Here is an 18203-nt window from a genome sequence, read left to right as displayed (position 1 = left end):
AGAAGTCAAACTTGAGAATCTGCATTTGATTTGCTTTTAATCTGGAAGGATAACAAATACAGCATGTAGCTCTTGGCTGGTTTTAAGGAACTGGCAGAAGATTATATTTGCATTAAAGTATAACCTGGTGGTATTCTCCACATACTTGTCTCCCACACATTCTTTACCACCACAACTCATGTCAACATTGCCAACAAACTATACAAGATGACCAGATCCAGTGGCCATTTTATGTCCTTAGTTTACCGGACCTCTTTGCACCATCCAGCTCAGTTGTCTGTTACCTCCCTGCAAACATTCTTCTCTCTCCATTTCTGTGACATTGCACTCAGCTGTTTTCTTCCCCCTCTCTGGCTGTTACTTTGTAGTTTGTTTTGCGTGTTCATCTTCCTCTGCTGACTTCTGAATGTTTTATACTGAGGGCTCAGTTTTGGATCTTGTTTTCTTCTATGTTTTCTTCCGAGGTGATGTCCTTTAGTCTTGTAGCTCTCCCTGCATACCGACTGCATGGTGATAACTCCCAAATCTATTTTCTTCAGCCAAAAAGTAACCATTGTTTTCAAGTCACAGATACCTAAGTGCTGTACACTTAAATGTTGTCTCACACATATATCAAGCTTAATGTCTCCAAACAAAATTTTTAGTACTCCTCTTCACTTTCCAGCTATTCATTTTTTAAAAAAATTATGCTCATTAAAATTGTGTGTGTGGGTACATAGTAGGTATATACATTTATAGGGTACATGAAATATGTTGATACAGGTATACAGTGCATAATAATCACATCAGGGTAAATGGGTTTCTATCATGCCACTCATTCTTTCCTTTCTGTTAATGGTACTGCCATCCACCAAGAGTTTTCCATCTCTATGTTTTCTACTTTGATCCACTCTGCCACCACTGTCATGTCATCTAGGCCACCAAAATCTCTAATTTGCATTACTATAATTTCCTTTTGCCTAAACTCCCTTTCTTATCTCCCCTTAGTCTTTTTTTTTTTTTTTTTTTTTTGAGACAGAGTTTCGCTCTTTCGCCCAGACTAGAGTGCAGTGGTGCGATCTTGGCTCACTGCAACCTCTGCCTTCCAGTTTCAAGCGATTCTCCTGACTCAGCTGCCACCCGCCACCATGGCTGGCTAATTTTTATATTTTTAGTAGAGATGGGGTTTCACCATGTTGGCTAGGCTGGTCTCAAACTCCTGACCTTGTGATCCACCCGCCTTGGCCTCCCAAAGTGCTGGGATTACAGGGGTGAGCCACCGTACCTGGCCCCCTTAGTCTTTTTCTATAGAGCAGTCATTTTTTTTTAAAATGGAAACCTAGTCATGACACCCATTTTAATAGTAGCTTTCCATTATACACTGAATTTTGAATAAAATCTATGCTGCTTATTGTGGCCTTAAAGGACCTTCACAGTCTGGCCCTTTCCAGTCTTCCTTACCTCATCTTGTACCTGATCCTCCCTTGCTCACTATGTTCCAGCCACAATAGCCTATTTTCAGCCCCTTAAATATGTCTTCATATATGCCATTGCTTTTACTGGAAGCAGCTTCCAGCTTATCCTTTGCATGCCTGGCTGCTTCTCATTGTTCAGTCCTGTCATCTCCTTAGGGTGGTCTTCACCAACTGTCCAAAGTAGGTTTATGCACCCATTTCCCTGCTCTCCTTTATTTCAGAGCACTGGTCACAATTTATGTTTACTTGCAACCTCTGATTATAAACCCCTGAAAGCAGAAACCATGTTTCTTCTACTCACCAATGTACTATGTGTATAGTAAAGTGCCCTATATTTCTTTTGTTGAATGAACTTAGAAAATGAAGTGACTGAATGGATTCTGAGCTAAAAACATCTCCAGATGGTGTATATTTGTTTTTAAAAGCATCTCGCTTTTAATGTAATGTATAGATATTATAATTAAAGGAAGATATATCATCTAGAGAAGACAGATGTTCTTGGTACAGTCTCCATTTAGTATCTGGTCCTTAGCTTTGATCAGGCCATTCATGCTAACTCAATTCAAAAGATACTGGTTTATAAAAAATACAATGCTGATTTAAAAAAAATAGTGAAACAAATATGTAACTGAGCAGGCAGGCTGTTCATGCTTGTGGATCTCCATGAGAAAACTTTACAACAGTTGAAATATAAGCAGAAGGTGTTTAGTGAATGTGAGATCTGAGCTTTCAGAATTAGCAGAATAATGTTATTTTGGTGGTGGGGTGAAGAAAATTTGCTAGTCTACTACATTCTGAGTGCTATAAATAAAATTTGGCTGTCAGAGTATGATGAGGAGGCAGGGTGTAGGGTCCAGATATGAGTAAGTCTGTTTACATTAAGACTTAACCATCTACTTGAGGTCAAATGCATTCTCTAGGTCTACTGACAAAGAATTGACAACATTATTCTTTCCTCTAAGGGAACTCGTATGAGGGATTTGTAATGCTGTGTGTAATACATATTAACATTTAGTGCAAGAGGATTTTGAAATGCATTGGAATGCTGTAATAATTTTTCTTTGAACTTGCAGGTTCTCCTGAAAAGAAAGCTGAACGTTCATCTATAAATCAAGAAAATGGCACTGCAAACGCTCTCAAGAACGGCAAAACAAGTCCAGCATCTAAAGATCAGCGGACTGGAAAGAAAACCTCAGTACAGGGTCAAGTGCAAAAGGGGAATGATGAATCTGAAAGTGATTTTGAATCAGATCCCCCTTCTCCTAAGAGCAGTGAAGAGGAAGAGCAAGATGATGAAGAAGTTCTTCAGGGGGAACAAGGAGATTTTAATGATGATGATACTGAACCAGAAAATCTGGGTCACAGGCCTCTCCTCATGGATTCTGAAGATGAGGAAGAAGAGGAGAAACATAGCTCTGATTCTGATTATGAGCAGGCTAAAGCAAAGTACAGTGACATGAGCTCTGTCTACAGAGACAAATCTGGCAGTGGACCAACCCAAGATGTTAATACAATACTCCTCACCTCAGCCCAATTATCCTCTGATGTTGAGGTGGAGACTCCCAAACAGGAGTTCGATGTATTTGGCGCTGTCCCCTTCTTTGCAGTGCGTGCTCAACAGCCCCAGCAAGAAAAGAATGAAAAGAACCTCCCTCAACACAGGTTTCCTGCTGCAGGACTCGAGCAGGAGGAATTCGATGTATTCACAAAGGCGCCTTTTAGCAAGAAGGTGAATGTCCAAGAATGCCATGCCGGGGGGCCTGAGGCACATACTATCCCTGGTTATCCCAAAAGTGTAGATGTATTTGGCTCCACTCCATTTCAACCCTTCCTCACATCAACAAGTAAAAGTGAAAGCAACGAGGACCTTTTTGGGCTTGTGCCCTTTGATGAAATAACGGGGAGCCAGCAGCAAAAAGTCAAACAGCGCAGCTTACAGAAACTGTCCTCTCGCCAAAGGCGCACAAAGCAGGATATGTCCAAAAGCAATGGGAAGCGGCATCATGGCACGCCAACTAGCACAAAGAAGACTTTGAAGCCTACCTACCGCACTCCAGAGAGGGCTCGCAGGCACAAAAAAGTGGGCCGCCGAGACTCTCAAAGTAGCAATGAATTTTTAACCATCTCAGACTCCAAGGAGAACATCAGTGTTGCACTGACTGATGGGAAAGATAGGGGCAATGTCTTACAACCTGAAGAGAGCCTGTTGGACCCCTTCGGTGCCAAGCCGTTCCATTCTGCAGACCTGTCATGGCACCCTCCACATCAGGGCCTGAGCGACATCCGTGCTGATCACAATACTGTCTTGCCAGGGCGGCCAAGACAAAATTCACTACATGGGTCATTCCATAGTGCAGATGTATTGAAAATGGATGATTTTGGTGCCGTGCCCTTTACAGAACTTGTGGTGCAAAGCATCACTCCACATCAGTCCCAACAGTCCCAACCAGTCGAATTGGACCCATTTGGTGCTGCTCCATTTCCTTCTAAACAGTAGATACTTCTGATGGATTCTTGGCATTAACTCCTGTTTCAAGAAAGTATGAATAGTTTCATGAATTTGAAAGAAAATTTGGTAGCTCTTTATATCATTCATTCTTAAAGATCAATCAGAATAGGTGATTTCTAAATAAACCAAATAGAAAAATGAAGTATCTCTGCAGGGTAGGAACTTGATGCCTCTTCAGGAGAAAGGGAGCTAAACTGCAAGCTCTAACGAAGGGTTTCTGCTACTGACATCACAATACAGAAATGCAAGTGTGGTACTTCCAGTGAAAGCACATGGCACCTTTCCAGGTGTGTAGCCACTGAGAAGGGACAGTAAAACTTATTTTTGATATCAGAATGTCATTTTTGTGTGCATATCCCTAAAATTAGGGTTATTTGTACATACACTAGTTACACTTGTGAATTTTTTTAAGGTCTCTTCTAATTTCCAGACAGTTAAAAACAGTCTAGTTATCTTAAAGCATTAGAAAGTAATTATCTGGAGAGTGCAGAGATTTCAGTCCATACACCTTTCTCCACAAAGCAGAGCCAGAAGTAACTGACTATTGTGCCTAAAACTCTGTTTCATTTTTAAAAACAAGTGCCATTAATATGGAATATCTAATGATAAGCATATGAAATAATGTGTAGTTAATTAGCGCAATTTAACTATTCCACAATTTACATATTTCAAAGCAATGTTATACATGATAAATATAATTTTTGTCTATTAAAACAGAACTTAAAAAATGGACTATCGCATAGAAGCCTAGAACAAAAATATGAGAAACACCTGACATTTGCAAAGAAATTATAAGAAGAAAAAATGATATAGAATAGAAAATGTTCACTACTTTAGAAACACTTTATGAATGGCTTCTTGCCCCAAACTTTTATTGTCATGGCCGTAATAAAGCAGATTATTGGAAAAATTGGAGTGAGGACAAGGGTTATATAAAAATTTTATAAGAAAATAATGTAGCGGAAACTGAATTTTCAAGACATTTACAATGTGAAATCATGTTGCATTTAATAATGTACTTTATTAGCAACTTCACCAAATATTCCCCAAATCATAAGCAACAATTATTTTTATTAGGTTTGGGGGGTGGAGTAGATTTAATAAAGTGCACAGAACGGTGACAGCCACAAAGCCTTATATAAAGGCAGGATTCATGCATCCTGCTGCAAGTACCTCTGCACTAATACACCAGATCTTAAAATGCATATAAGGTGGACTAGCATCTTAACTCTGCTAGTTGATTGTGTCTTTACTGAAGAGAACCCAGCTACCAATTTGCCTTTTTTTACACCACAAATCCTAATTAGAAACTTGAGATTTTATAGAAATCATTTAATGATAGAGATTACATATGTGAATTAATGTGAATATAGTATCTGTGCTTCCTGTGTCTGTAACTATTTTAAGTTATAATTGTGCTGTGCTATCAGATTAACATTTGGAAGTTTCTAGAACAGTTAATGCTATTTACAGAAAGGAGTGGACACTCATCAACTGGCACTCTCTTTGATTTTTATATTTTAAATTAACTCTCTTCGAACCCAATTAAAGTATATTTTATGAGTAATTTTATTAGGAATCTCTTAATTATAGTGCCCCAATGGGATAAGCTATTTGCCTCTTTTCACAGTTCTGAACTTGGAAAGAAGCAAAGTATATGTAACTAAACCACTTATTTGTCTTTTTATTGCTTTTTCCCTTCTTTTATATGCTAAATCAAATACAAATTTGTGGATAGGGAAGCAATATGTGAATCACAATGTAGCAGAGGCAGACCAAGCATTACATTATTATTTAGAATTGTACTTTTAGAGCTGGACTGCACCGATTACTTGTCCTCGTGCCAAAGGCAAATGTGTTCGCACCTTTTTTTTTTCTTCTGATTCTCAGGTTGATTAATATTGCTAATGCAAATGCTCAAGTAGATGTTTAAAAACTTTACAAAATAGATTCAAGTGATACTTTCTTTTAAAAGTGAAGAGTTGATGATTACACATAGTAAATTCATGAACTACAGTAGGTTTGTATCAAACAATTTTTTTAAATGAAAATCTGTTGAGGTGTACACAATATGCTTCTTGATTGTATTAGTCCTTGGTCTCTGCTAGACCTCATGAGTTTCATCATTTAGAAAAGGGGTAGAGGATGAACTAATGTGGTCTCCTTCAGATGTAAACATGAAATACCTAGAGTTTTAATTGCTTTTCAATACACTGAATAATTTTAAATGATTCCGACACAGATGTAGACCTTTTGGCTTATAAATTCTGAGGAAACAACTCTGACAACTTAAAATATTTACATTCTTAATGTTATAACACAGCACAGTGACTTTCTTCTTTCAAGATTGTAGCTCAGAGAAAAGATACAGGATTCAATTGGGGGTTCAACAGGATATAAATGGAGAGATTCCTTTGTGTTGTAGTAGAGGCATTTTCCTAAGGAGTATAGATTTATATTTTGCATTTTCATTCATCATCCCCCAGAATCATGGTCAAGGTGTAGGTCACTCCACACAGCTGATGCTCAGGTTATTCCCTTGTGAGAATTATGAGAATAAAGCTCCCAAGGTATGTGAAAGTGCTTAACACAGTACCTGGCACACAGCACTCAGTAAAAGTTTGGCTCTATTATGGGATGGTTCAATTCTGGTTTAAGGAAGTAAGAAAGATTATATATATATTTATATTTACCACTAAGCAAATACACACACACACACATATGGGTTTTTTCCCCTAATATTTGGGTGTCCCCTGTGCTTCTTTAGGATGTAGTTATAACTAAACCTGTTATACTTGAACATCACTAAGAGAAGTAAATTATTATGAAGCTAGCAAAAATCTGAGGCCAAAGTTGTTTCCTAACAGCTTTAATAATGCTTGTTGATTTTGAATAATCCTTTAAAAAGTGGACCATTTGCTTATTTTAATATTATCACGTCAGTAAAATGTTAGTATTAAAAAGATCAGCTTTTTATGGCATTGAAGAATGTATCTGCTAAGACACAAAAATTGCATGGTAAGTATATTAGGTGGAGGAGGAAAGGTTGTAGGCTGGATGAAAATTTAACTGACTAGAACATTTATTCAGGAGTGTAATTATTTTCCCTTACCCCAATCCCTGTGTATGTGTTGCGCATAGTTATGACATTATCTGGATTTGCAAATAGACACAACTTTCATTCCTACCCTGTCTATTGTTTAAGAGTGATAGACTGTTGTTCTCTTGCTGGTGGAAAATCTAAGGTGGAGCCCACTCTTCTCTGCTGAAGTTCACCAGGCAGAGCGGTTTTGTTACAAGTCAGCTACTCTGCTTGGTTTATTTTAGGTTTTGGTACTTTACGTAAGCACTGTTAGAAGGTACAAGTGTATTAATATCACTAGTTTTGAGGAGCTTGGGTACATTTGTTTTTAATATATTTAGAATGTGCAGTAAACTTTTTTCTCTCATTTTTTTTTTCTTTTTAGCAAACTTGTTATTTTAGGTCCAATTATTGAGTTGACAGTCTACTGTGAGAATGAGATGACATATCTACTGTGAGAATACCATAAATGATGAATAGTTTGAGAACTTTTATACTCAGTGGTGTTTTATATATTAAGATAAAAATATGTACACACATGCATGTCACATCTCTCTACTGTGGAGTTAATGTGAATTTTTAAAAAATGGAATTGCAACCACAATCATATCTAAGAGAACATTCACTCCTAGTGAGGGTTTACAAAAGCTACTAAGAGAATAAGGTAGATGATAATGCAAAGGGTCATGATTTGGGGTTATTTTTGTTTTATTTTAAAATTTATAGTGCTACTTTTGAAAGAATTGTTTTTATGACTGTGCTCTTTTTGTGATTGAAAAGTCATCTAATAGAAGCTGTATAGAAGCTACTTTTTAATTGCTGGCAAACAGCTTTAAGTGCACTTTCTTTGATTACACTTCCATTTTTTGTTAAACTTGAATTTTCTGAAGCCTTTTATGTACCACTAAGCAAATAACTTTAACCTTTAAATAAATCAGATTTACATCTTTATTGTATTTCTACTTGTTACAAAACATACTTGCTGAAGTAACTTCAGTCCTCATATATCGCTGGGAAACAGTTATGAGATAGACTCAGTCTCCCCCTGCCATCCCCTTCCCCCTGCCATATCTAATTAAGCACTAACTGATTTTATTACTTTATTGCCTTTACATTGCTTATTCTTTTTGACTGAATTCTGTCCCTGATTCACTATATTTTGTTTGAAATTTAAAGTTATTTTCTTACTCTATTTATCATACCTGTTTTAATCTGTTTTCTTTAAATGCAATAAATCCCAAATGGATTGCATATTCTTTATAATCAGTGACTTTGGAGTTTTTCATTATTTGTCTTATTACGACTTTTGAATGTAAACTTCTATTCAAATTCAGTTATTTCATTCACACCACAAACATTAAGGACCTATTATGTAGCAGCTAGTGGAATAGAAAAGTTTGTAAGATTAGATCCCTATTCTTAAGGAGCTCATAGTTTACAATTTAGGTAAGAAAACCCATTTGACTTAAAGAGTTTTTGCTACAAGAACACTTAACAGAACGACTTTTTCAGTGAGTCATAATTACTGATACTCAGAGTGATGACAGTAGGCAAAAACTATTCTGTAATGCCTTCTGAATAACTTGTTTTGTAGCTTCCACATTATAAATTTTTAAAAATCCTTAAAACCTGGTAACATCTTTGGTTGAATTAATATTGGTTATTTGGTTAACTAACATTGTAATCCTCAATTATATCAGAAGAGAGGCTATGACACATTAAGAGAAAACCTGTTGATTGGATTGATGGACTAAGTTTGGCATCAAGGTTATAATACTATGTATTATTCCACAAACTGGAGTCTTTAGATTGGTAGCCTGTGGAACGGTTCATCTTATTTTTATGAATGAACTTTTTTTGAAGTTGTGTGAAAAAGGGGGCTTTGTATCTTTTTAATGAATGGTACAAAGCAGCAAAAGAACACAAATGATCAGAAAAGTTCTATTAACAAAGAATAGTTTGCAGTGTTCCTGTTCAAATTCAGTTATAGTTAACTTATTTGAGATGAATATATGCTGCAATTTGAGCTGTTTATTTTGGATAATGAATACCTTTTTAAGGAAGCCCAGCTCAAGCATCACATGTAACATGTAGTTAATATTCTCATATTGAAAGCTTGAACGTTTGGTGTTACATATTAAGATAGTTCAAATGGTTGCCACAATTGAGATTACATGCATGTTAGGTAGTATTTTGATCTCAGATTTCATAGAGCAGGACTAGAACCTTGGCGGCTGTTCATTTCAGCTCTCTTGAGGATGGAGGTTAATTTTTCACAGGAAACCCCCTACTGCTATTTACCTCTCCCTTCCAAAAATGTTTTCTTAAGGGTAGTTTCAGTTCTGGATCATCATCTCATTACACTACCTGGGAATTCTGGTACAAGATCTCAGAGGACCGTATTTACACCTCTTCAGTGTAAACACAGTTTTTGTGATAATACACATAGAAGGTATTTCTACCCCTTCTCTAATAGGTGAGCTGATTCTTTACACACTTGGGCAGAGGTAGAATTCCCAGGAATGATGATTTAGAGTAGACAGGGACCTAATGCAGCAAAGCAACTAGCAGGAATTCAGAGGAATACGCTTTGCCCCTTGACATTTAATACAGGGCAAAGTATTATCTAGTAGGTACCTGCCAAATGGAGAGTTGTATAGTTTTATGGCAGTCAATCACAATCTTCAAATCGGATATTCTGTCCAGGTGGGATGCCATAAGATGTGACAGACATTCCCTGAATCTTCGTTCCTGATTCTAAAATATGATTTTAAAGCTGTTATGTATTACAAAGAATGACAAGCAGCACTTAAAAATATTTAGTAAACCCGGTTTATTTACATAATACATATTTTGTCATGCAGCTTACTGAATTGCAGTTAGTGTAATAACAAAAAAAGACAAGCACTGTCTTGCTATTTGAAAATGGCTTAATATAGAAAGATAATTGTTTCTTAAATGAGTTAACCACAACCATATAAATTGCGAGACAATTTAAAACAGCCATAGATAATTTTAAAATGTACTTGCAAAATCTGTAGGCAAAAGCTTTTATAGTTCACACATTGGTAAAATTAAAACCAGTCTTTTTTAGTACTGTAACTGGATAGTATATTTTAATCTTATTTTAATCTATAAAAACAAAAATAAATATACATCATTACAAGGCTCAGATTTGTAGACAACTTTAAAATATTTTTTAATGTTAACAATATCTTCAAAATTTTACCAGTAGTGCTGTGCACACAGTAGGTGGTCATTAAATGCTGACTGACATACAGAAGTGTTTCTAGTTGACAGCAATCCACATTCATTCATTCATTCCCTACTTTATAATAAATACATCAAAGCAGTGAAAAAATGAGAGGATAACTTTCTTACAATATTTAACATTTTCATAAAAAGTTGAAATGTTTACACGGAACAATTTTCCTACAGAAAGACCTGTACACCCTTTAAATTCAAAGAAACACTGATTTAAAAACACAGTATGCTCTTTTTATGTATTAATTCAGATGGCAAGTATTAATTCATATACTAATACAGGGATTGCAAAAATTGAAATGATTCAATTTTTTTTATTTTGACAAAATTTTCTAATAAAAATGGCTCCACACCTAAAATAATGACTTTCCTCTCATTTTTAACTTAAGTATAACTACTCAGTGTCTTTTGTTTGGCCAAAATGACAAAATATCTATTTAAAGGCAATAAAATCATGTAAGCCAATAAGGGATGTTCTAGGAGAAATATATCCTACTACTGTTGCACCAAAATCTTCTATCACTTAACATATGGATCAAAATTTTAACCTTATAAGGTAAAATAGCCATTTTCAAAGCAGGGTTCCATCATCACGATGGGTAAGACATGGTATTCCTTTACTGAGCCTCCTGGGGGGAAATTCTCTTTGCTGAGATACTAGCATGGGGAATTTATATTCCAAAAATACTACACTGGAAAAGAAACACAACATTTCACTGATGTATTAACTGAGGCACATTAAAGTGACTTTCCAAATATCGTATGTACAAAAGGCATTTTGGGAATAAGCTTCATCATCAATTAACATTTTTTCTGATATTCAGTAATTTTGCTGTTCTGAAAATACACCAATATTTAAAACAGCTCATGTCAACTCATTAAGAAACTTGGGTAATATTTTATATTCCAATAAACAATGTAAGTTTTTATGAATGTCTGCTTTAAGGGATTTAATGCATATGAAAGACCAAAGAATAAGAGGGCTACAATGTATGATAGGGCAGTGAGATCTATTTTTTTAAGTATATACAATAAAGAGAAAGTTTAATGCTTCAGGTCCAAATATTAAGTGTTTATCAAGATTCTGAGTTATCAATGCAATGCTAACACATGCAGAAACCAAGGACTAGAGCACAGGTGAATAAGCGTCTTATCAAATGGGGTATCTGCATGACGTTGTTCTAAGGCTTAAGGTTCATTTCAGGGTCAAGACAGGGCCATCTAGATTCTATGGCCTTGAAAGTAGCACCCATAAAGCTGGGAACCCCCGTCACTGGATATTCAGGACTAAAAATTCAGAGAGTTGAAAGCTCTGGAATTTTGGGATCAAAAACCTGCTGTAATCCACTCACAAGAATTCAGTTATTATATGGAATTAATATCTGGAATTAAAATGTTTAGGTGGCTAATGACTATGTTGTTTGATCACATAATTTGTCTAATCCTGTACTTAGTTTCTAATGTGATTCTTATCTGATAGAAAATGACATGTTCTTTTCCTCTTCTCAAACCTTCTCTCAACTTGCAGGAGAAGTTTAAAGCTTTTGTTCTGGAAAACTAAAATATCTAATGTTCTTAGGGAGAGAAGAACCTATAGCTAAAGGATATAATCTCTGAAGTGCCAGTTTCTCACAAATCATGTACTTAAAAGCTAGTGATTATTTAAAATCACTATCCTAGCTTGCATTAAGCATAGGCTGAAACAACCCTTGACTTGATTAGGCACTTAAACTTGGTAATTTACTGAAAATAGTTAAGCACATAGGATGACTCCATTTTCTAATGGAGATGAGCCCTTCCTAAGGAAATTAAGCTGGTGCTAAGTAAAATGAATCCTATTTCAACACTAGTTTCCCATTCATCATTGTTATTCAGATATTTCTTATGATTGCCAACTAATTTTCACTTTCTGTACAAGCAGCAAATTAGTAGTTTTAAGGGTTTTGTAAAGCAGCTATTACTACAGATCCTTAAGTATACTTTTTTCCCCCATTTTTATAAAGCGTTACTCAAAGAGGAAAAAGGGAAAACGAATGGGAATTTTAGAAATAGTGGGGTATACAATTCCCCATTATATATTGCTTAACAACTGAATTCACCAGGTGGCCATACCTAATTCACAAATGTGAAACATAGTCAGGACAAGGCTTGCTATGTCTGTACTGCATGACATACACTGTTGACTGATGCCACCAATATAACATCACTACTGCAAGGATATGCCATATTTGGTGGCTTGATCCGAGGTAGTTTAGTTGTCCTGGAAAGAAGGTAGAAAAAAAATAATATTGATTTCAATATGTTGACATTAAAGGAAAAATATATTTCTTGGAAGTATAGTTTAGCAGAAAAATTTTCATAGTCTCAGAGTGCCTAGAGACTAACTGGAGATCCAAACGTTTTTAAAAATGGATCAATTCATATTTGAGTCTAATTTTAAGGTTTTATTTATTAAGTACACAGGTAAACTTCAGAAATGCTCTTCCAAGTGTGTTTTCAAAATCTAACTTAATTTCAGGAATTTGACCTTATGCCTCCCATGTCTCACATCTGGCAGAACGAACAACAACAACAAATTATTGAGAGAGGCAAAAGAAACTAGATGTTAAAAATCATGGGGTGATTTAGGTATAAATCTGCGAGAAGCAGATATACTGTTGGGTTTAGATATAAACCTACTAGACGCACTTTTTATTTCAAGCAGGCGTGCAAAGAAAAAGTGCTGACCTGAATCCTGTGCTCTCTAACTAATGGAATAATCTGCAGGATGTAATTAGTAATGGCTTAATTAACTCAGGTTATTTCATATACAACTTCAGAGAACAATTTAATCTCTTTGTGGTCAAATGTTAAATTCTAAGAAGATTAAACAATTAACATATGGAAAACTTCTTGATCTCTCTTAGCAAATAACAAAATACAGAGCTATAATAATTTCAATGTAAATAACATACTCATGGTACTTCTATGGTCATATAATGTAAATATTCTCTAACCTCTCTTTTTTCTTACCAATCAGTACAGTACATAGATTTTAAAGTGTATGTCAACAAGATTCTTAGCCTTTTTTGTACCATGGACTCTTTTGACAGTCTAGTGAAGCCTACAGATTCATTTTTTAAAAAACAAAATACAGCAAATATTGATTATCTAATACAACTATCAGAGATCCACTCAATTTTATCCACACACCTTGGGGATCCTTGGACCCATCAAATGCCATTGTATTGTGTATACATTTTTAAACATTCGACCTGAGCTGAATGAAAGCTTTTAGGTTAAAATTTATTTTATTTCCCAGTGGCCAGCTCATACATGAGGACTTGCCAGAGATAGTTTCTAAGGCATTTGTACATGAACATTTGAGACTATCACTTTTCACTGTAAAGACTTCTAATTTTTTAGTTTCTGTATCTCCACTGCTCTTATGTACCCGAACTCAACATGTTCTGCTACATAGGGCACATTTTATGTCAAGTATGTCTTGGGGAAGGTTAAGTTACAACGAGTTTGATTGTTTATAGATGTTCTATATTAAACGACTGGTAACTCCTGATCTGAATATTTTAAGGCCTAAAACCCACTATGGTCATAATCACATAGAGAATTTTCATGGTTTGGTGTTCTACTTATCTATTATAAAGAAAATATAGAATTTTAAAAAGAATTATTAATAAAGTGATACAAAAATATGTTTTACCAGAATTGTTTTCTGAGGGAAATTCTGGCCCTGCCTGGAAGACGGGTGGTCTTCAATTCAGTGGCATGTCCTAGATCTGTTCCCAAATCCTCCTGTTTACAACTCAGGTTTTCCCCTGTATTTCCGTTCTTGTTTAAAGCTCAGTGGTGAAAAACCAAGTACACAGAGGAATGCCTGAGGATCCGTGGGATGCATTGTTTAGGCCAGGGTTTCTCACCCTTTCATCTTCCCCAACACACGTGATGAGTGGGACAATCCCTTCTCTGATTCACCGTTGAAGTGATTCTTAACCCAGGAAGAAGAGGGGATAAATTTGCAGTTTAGATTTAAACTGCTCCCTGACTTTTAGCTCTCCAAACTGAAAAAAACATCAGTTTTATGCACTCTAAATGTTATTTCTGACCCATGCCAAAACTTACCTGGATTTGCGTCACTCTGTCTCTCACTAAACCACATATTTCACTTATAAGACCAGGGCTGGGGGACATAGTAATAACTGCTGTCATTTATTCAGTCCCTACTAATTGCTAGAAACCTGGTTACATGATATGTGCATTTTCTCATCTAATCCTCATTAAACTGTGTTATATGCATTTTTTCATCTACTCCTTACCATAACCCCAGGGGGGCGGAAAAAAGTATTTCCATGTTTTAGATAGGAAACTGGAGCTGAGAGCGCTTAAGTAACTTACTTAGCTCACGTAACTAGAAAGTGGTTGATTTGGGTCTTGAACCCAAGCAGTCTGACTCCAGAGCTAAAGTTCTCAAACAAGCAAATACAGGTTTTGGAGACTGTTGTTCACTCCACCCAGTGTCCTCTTATTTTCCATCTGAAAATATTTTCTTTGGAATGAAGAACAAAAAAATCTATTGGCTTGTGTATCTTGGAAACACAAAGACTCTTAACTTTCACTATTTTCTTCCTAGTGCTGGGTGCCAGGAAGCCTAAAGCCAGCTTTGTCACCATTATCTATTTTATAGACCCTTTTGATGTACATATTGTGAAGTGATCCTACACCTCACTTATTTTCACTATCTTTTTCTGGAAACATAAAGACTCTTAACTTTCACTATTTTCTTCCTAGTGCTGGGTGCCAGGAAGCCTAAAGCCAGGTTTGTTACCTTTATCTTTTTTATAGACCCCTTTGATGTACATATTGTGAAGTGATCCTACACCTCACTTCTTTTCAGTATCTTTTTCTTACTGTCCTTTGCTTCTTATTTCTTGCTTTATCTAGCTCTGCATATATAAATTACTTTTAAACAACTAGCTGGCATATAAAGAAGTAAATGGTAGTTGACGGTGTTCTACTTTTTAAAAGAAATAGTGGTTGGGAGTCAGAAGACTCAAAAGTCTAATGTCAGCTTTGTCACTAGTTCATAACCACAAAACAGTGACAACTCCACCTACTGGACTCAACTCACATGGTCAGGATGAAAGGAAAAGTTGTGAAAGCCCTTTGAAAGTTTTAGGTAACGTTTGGAAAGAGAGGAATCATTTCCATAATCAATAGTATTAAAAAATGAAACTAAGTTTTGATGCTGTGATGCATACACCTTGGGCATATATTTAGGATAACAATACAAAACTGCTATAAAAGAGACACCTACCTGGAAAGTACCGCTCTGGGACTTTGGAAATGTAGAATAGGAAAGCAAGAAGAGCAATCATATACATCACAATTACACGGGGTGCAAAGTCCTGAAAAGCAAAACATGTTTTTTTACAGATCTTCCTGTTACTGAACTCCAGATTTATTACAAATCTAATAGTTGGATTTAAGATTGTTAAATCTGAATTGTTTTGCAGACTGTCTCCAATAATGAAACTTGTTCTCATATGCAGGAAGCAGTCTGCAAGAATGGAGCACAGAGAGTGCTCTAATGGTCAGGCTCCTAAAGGGGCTGGAGCTTTAACATGCTGAAGTTCCTAAGGGCACCCAACTCCATCTGCAACATAGGTATATGGGTAGAATGCATATGGAAATAGAGTTGGCAGGTAAATAAGCAAAGACACTGAAGAACAGGAACTTATGGCTGGAAAAGACCTAAGGGGTCTCCCCAAGACAGAAATCTGTTCCAATATCCCAGATAAATGGTCCTCTTGAATACTACTATATGAAGCACTTTGTCTCACTGCTGACACAGTATTGAAAAGACTTTCCTGGCCCTGAGAAAATCCAGCAAGCTATCCTTATACATACTGTTCCTAATACTGGTTATAAACTTAATTTACCAAGAACTCATTTAATAAGGACAGGCTGGGTGCATGGCCTATGCCTATAATCCCACCACTTTGGGAGGCTTTGGCAGAAGGATCGCTTGAGGACAGGAGTTCAAAACTAGCCTGAGCAACACAGTAAGACCCCTCCCTCTAATTTTTTTTTTTTTTAATTAGCTGAGGACAGGAGTTCAAAACTAGCCTGGGCAACATAGTAAGACCCCTCTCTCTACAAATGTTTTTTTTTTTTTTTTAGCTGGGCATGGTGGTGCATGCCTATAGACCTAACTACTTAGGAGGCTGAGGTGCGATGGCTGCTTCAGCCAAGGAGTTTGAAGGCAATAGAGAGACTCTGTTTCAAAGAAATAAAAAATAAAGACAAATTTCTCCTTCCTCTTCAAATATGAGAATCATCATAACCCTCCCGAACTCCTATATTTTTCAGATTAATCAACCTCAGATTTCTCAAACATTCTAGAACACAATTTGATCCTGCCTCCCAAGATTAACCCTTCCAGAACTTTTTATCTTTGTTAAAGTGCCCGTCTTTCCATCTTTTTAAAAATTAGAGCTTATCAAACAATTCTGTGAAAGTTTCCCTTTGCTTCCTCACTGGAATGATCTGTGATCATATTAGGATTCCATCTTTGAAAACTATTATCTAAGCCATCTTTCCGTTTTAAGATTTCTGAATACAAAAAAAAAAAAAAATCCCTTTTTTTTCCTTAACTTCTCTAAAATTCACTGACTATTAGACCCATTAGGGTCTTATTCTTTTTGTCATTATAAGCTTAAAAGGAATGTGTTTATCACATCCAAAAATTTTGGTCACTTCTATGTCAACAATTATTCCAGTTGGAATTTATCTACAGTGGCAGTTCCCCATTCCATTTTCTTATTATAAGGGAATCAAAATTGTCAGAAAGATGTTTTCACAGATAGGAGGATTACTGATGTCCCTCATCACTACTGTCTCACCTTTCTCCCAATATCCTAATGTATGAAGACATCATTACCCTTGTCCTCAAATTGGCCAAGTGGCCACATTATATCACTCAATTGACTCTGTCACAGAACTTCCTTTCTTTTCAGCTGTACACCCAACTGTTTTCCACTATGCTGTTGCCAACTTCATGCAAATAAATGTAGGCCTACTAATGGTCTCTCCTCTTCTAATAAAATCTGATTCTTTTGAATAAAACCCACCCTTAAAGTCACACATTCTAGAAAAAGGTACCATTGCAACGAGTATATGTGATTTCTGTCAGATTTCTTGGCGTATTTACTTGTATTAAAAATTCTCAAGTTTACTCTCTAGTGCATACATAGAGCATTTTTACAATGATCTCTAAGAATGTAAGTCTTATTTCAAATCCTTTTCTCAAGAATCCTGAGTGCTCACTGAGACTCTTCCTAATGCACATCAACTGTTCCCCCATAACACCTGATTCTAACAAAGAGCTTTTATTTCTCAATATATTGTCGTCAGTGGATTGAACATGCTTCCCTGGCTCCAGCTACCAATACAATGATGATTTCCAAATCTTTATTGCCAGTGTCAAACTCTAGCTAAAATCCCAGATCCTATCTCTACCTTTGGGTACCCCAAACTCATCGGGTCCAACATAAAATCCTTCCCAACTTCCCTTCACCCCCTAAAGATCAGCTGCTCCTATTTCTATACTTGTGTTATCATTGGCATTATCACTGATCCAGCAGACAAAGCTAGAAACTTTGGAGTCCTCCTCCACAAATAAGGACTTGGGTATTTATATACTACGGGTAACAGAGAATAATAATGTATTCTTTTACAGAAAGACAACTCAGAGAAAAACAGTATTCAGATTTTACCTCAACTTCTGCAAGGTATGCTTATTTATATGGCTGTGAAAATTATGGCATCAATATGCAATTACAAATATGTTCTCAAATGACAAACATCCACCCACTTGGCTTGATTATACTACTTTACC

General features: G+C 36.0%; 2 protein-coding genes across 11 annotated transcripts in view; one reads left to right on the top strand and one right to left on the bottom strand.

Moving 5' to 3' along the window:
* Positions 1 to 8308, top strand: part of BMP2K (BMP2 inducible kinase) — a 143356-nt gene extending 135048 nt beyond the window's left edge. For all 7 annotated transcript variants that reach the window (XM_074039831.1, XM_074039829.1, XM_074039830.1 and 4 more), the window contains one exon: positions 2528 to 8308. In XM_074039831.1, coding sequence (XP_073895932.1) covers positions 2528 to 3951 — 1424 coding nt within the window. In that variant the 3' untranslated portion in view covers positions 3952 to 8308. The remainder of the gene's footprint in view (positions 1 to 2527) is intronic.
* PAQR3 (progestin and adipoQ receptor family member 3) overlaps positions 21 to 18203 on the bottom strand; it is a 31128-nt gene continuing 12945 nt past the window's right edge. The window contains exons 5-7 of one of the 4 annotated variants that reach the window (XM_005554970.5): positions 15621 to 15711; positions 9683 to 9802; positions 21 to 3981 (exon numbers count right to left, since the gene is read on the bottom strand). In XM_005554970.5, coding sequence (XP_005555027.1) covers positions 9717 to 9802; positions 15621 to 15711 — 177 coding nt within the window. In that variant the 3' untranslated portion in view covers positions 21 to 3981; positions 9683 to 9716. Of the gene's footprint in view, positions 3982 to 9682; positions 9803 to 9863; positions 12570 to 14009; positions 14295 to 15620; positions 15712 to 18203 lie in introns of those variants that run through there. The other 3 variants (XM_005554972.5, XM_005554969.4, XM_005554973.5) reach the window with 3 other exon arrangements.

The sequence above is a fragment of the Macaca fascicularis genome, chromosome 5, assembly GCF_037993035.2.
Source record: "Macaca fascicularis isolate 582-1 chromosome 5, T2T-MFA8v1.1".
Lineage (NCBI taxonomy): Eukaryota > Metazoa > Chordata > Mammalia > Primates > Cercopithecidae > Macaca > Macaca fascicularis.
Note: the sequence above shows the minus strand (reverse complement) of the source record. Positions and strands in the feature narration are given on the sequence as shown.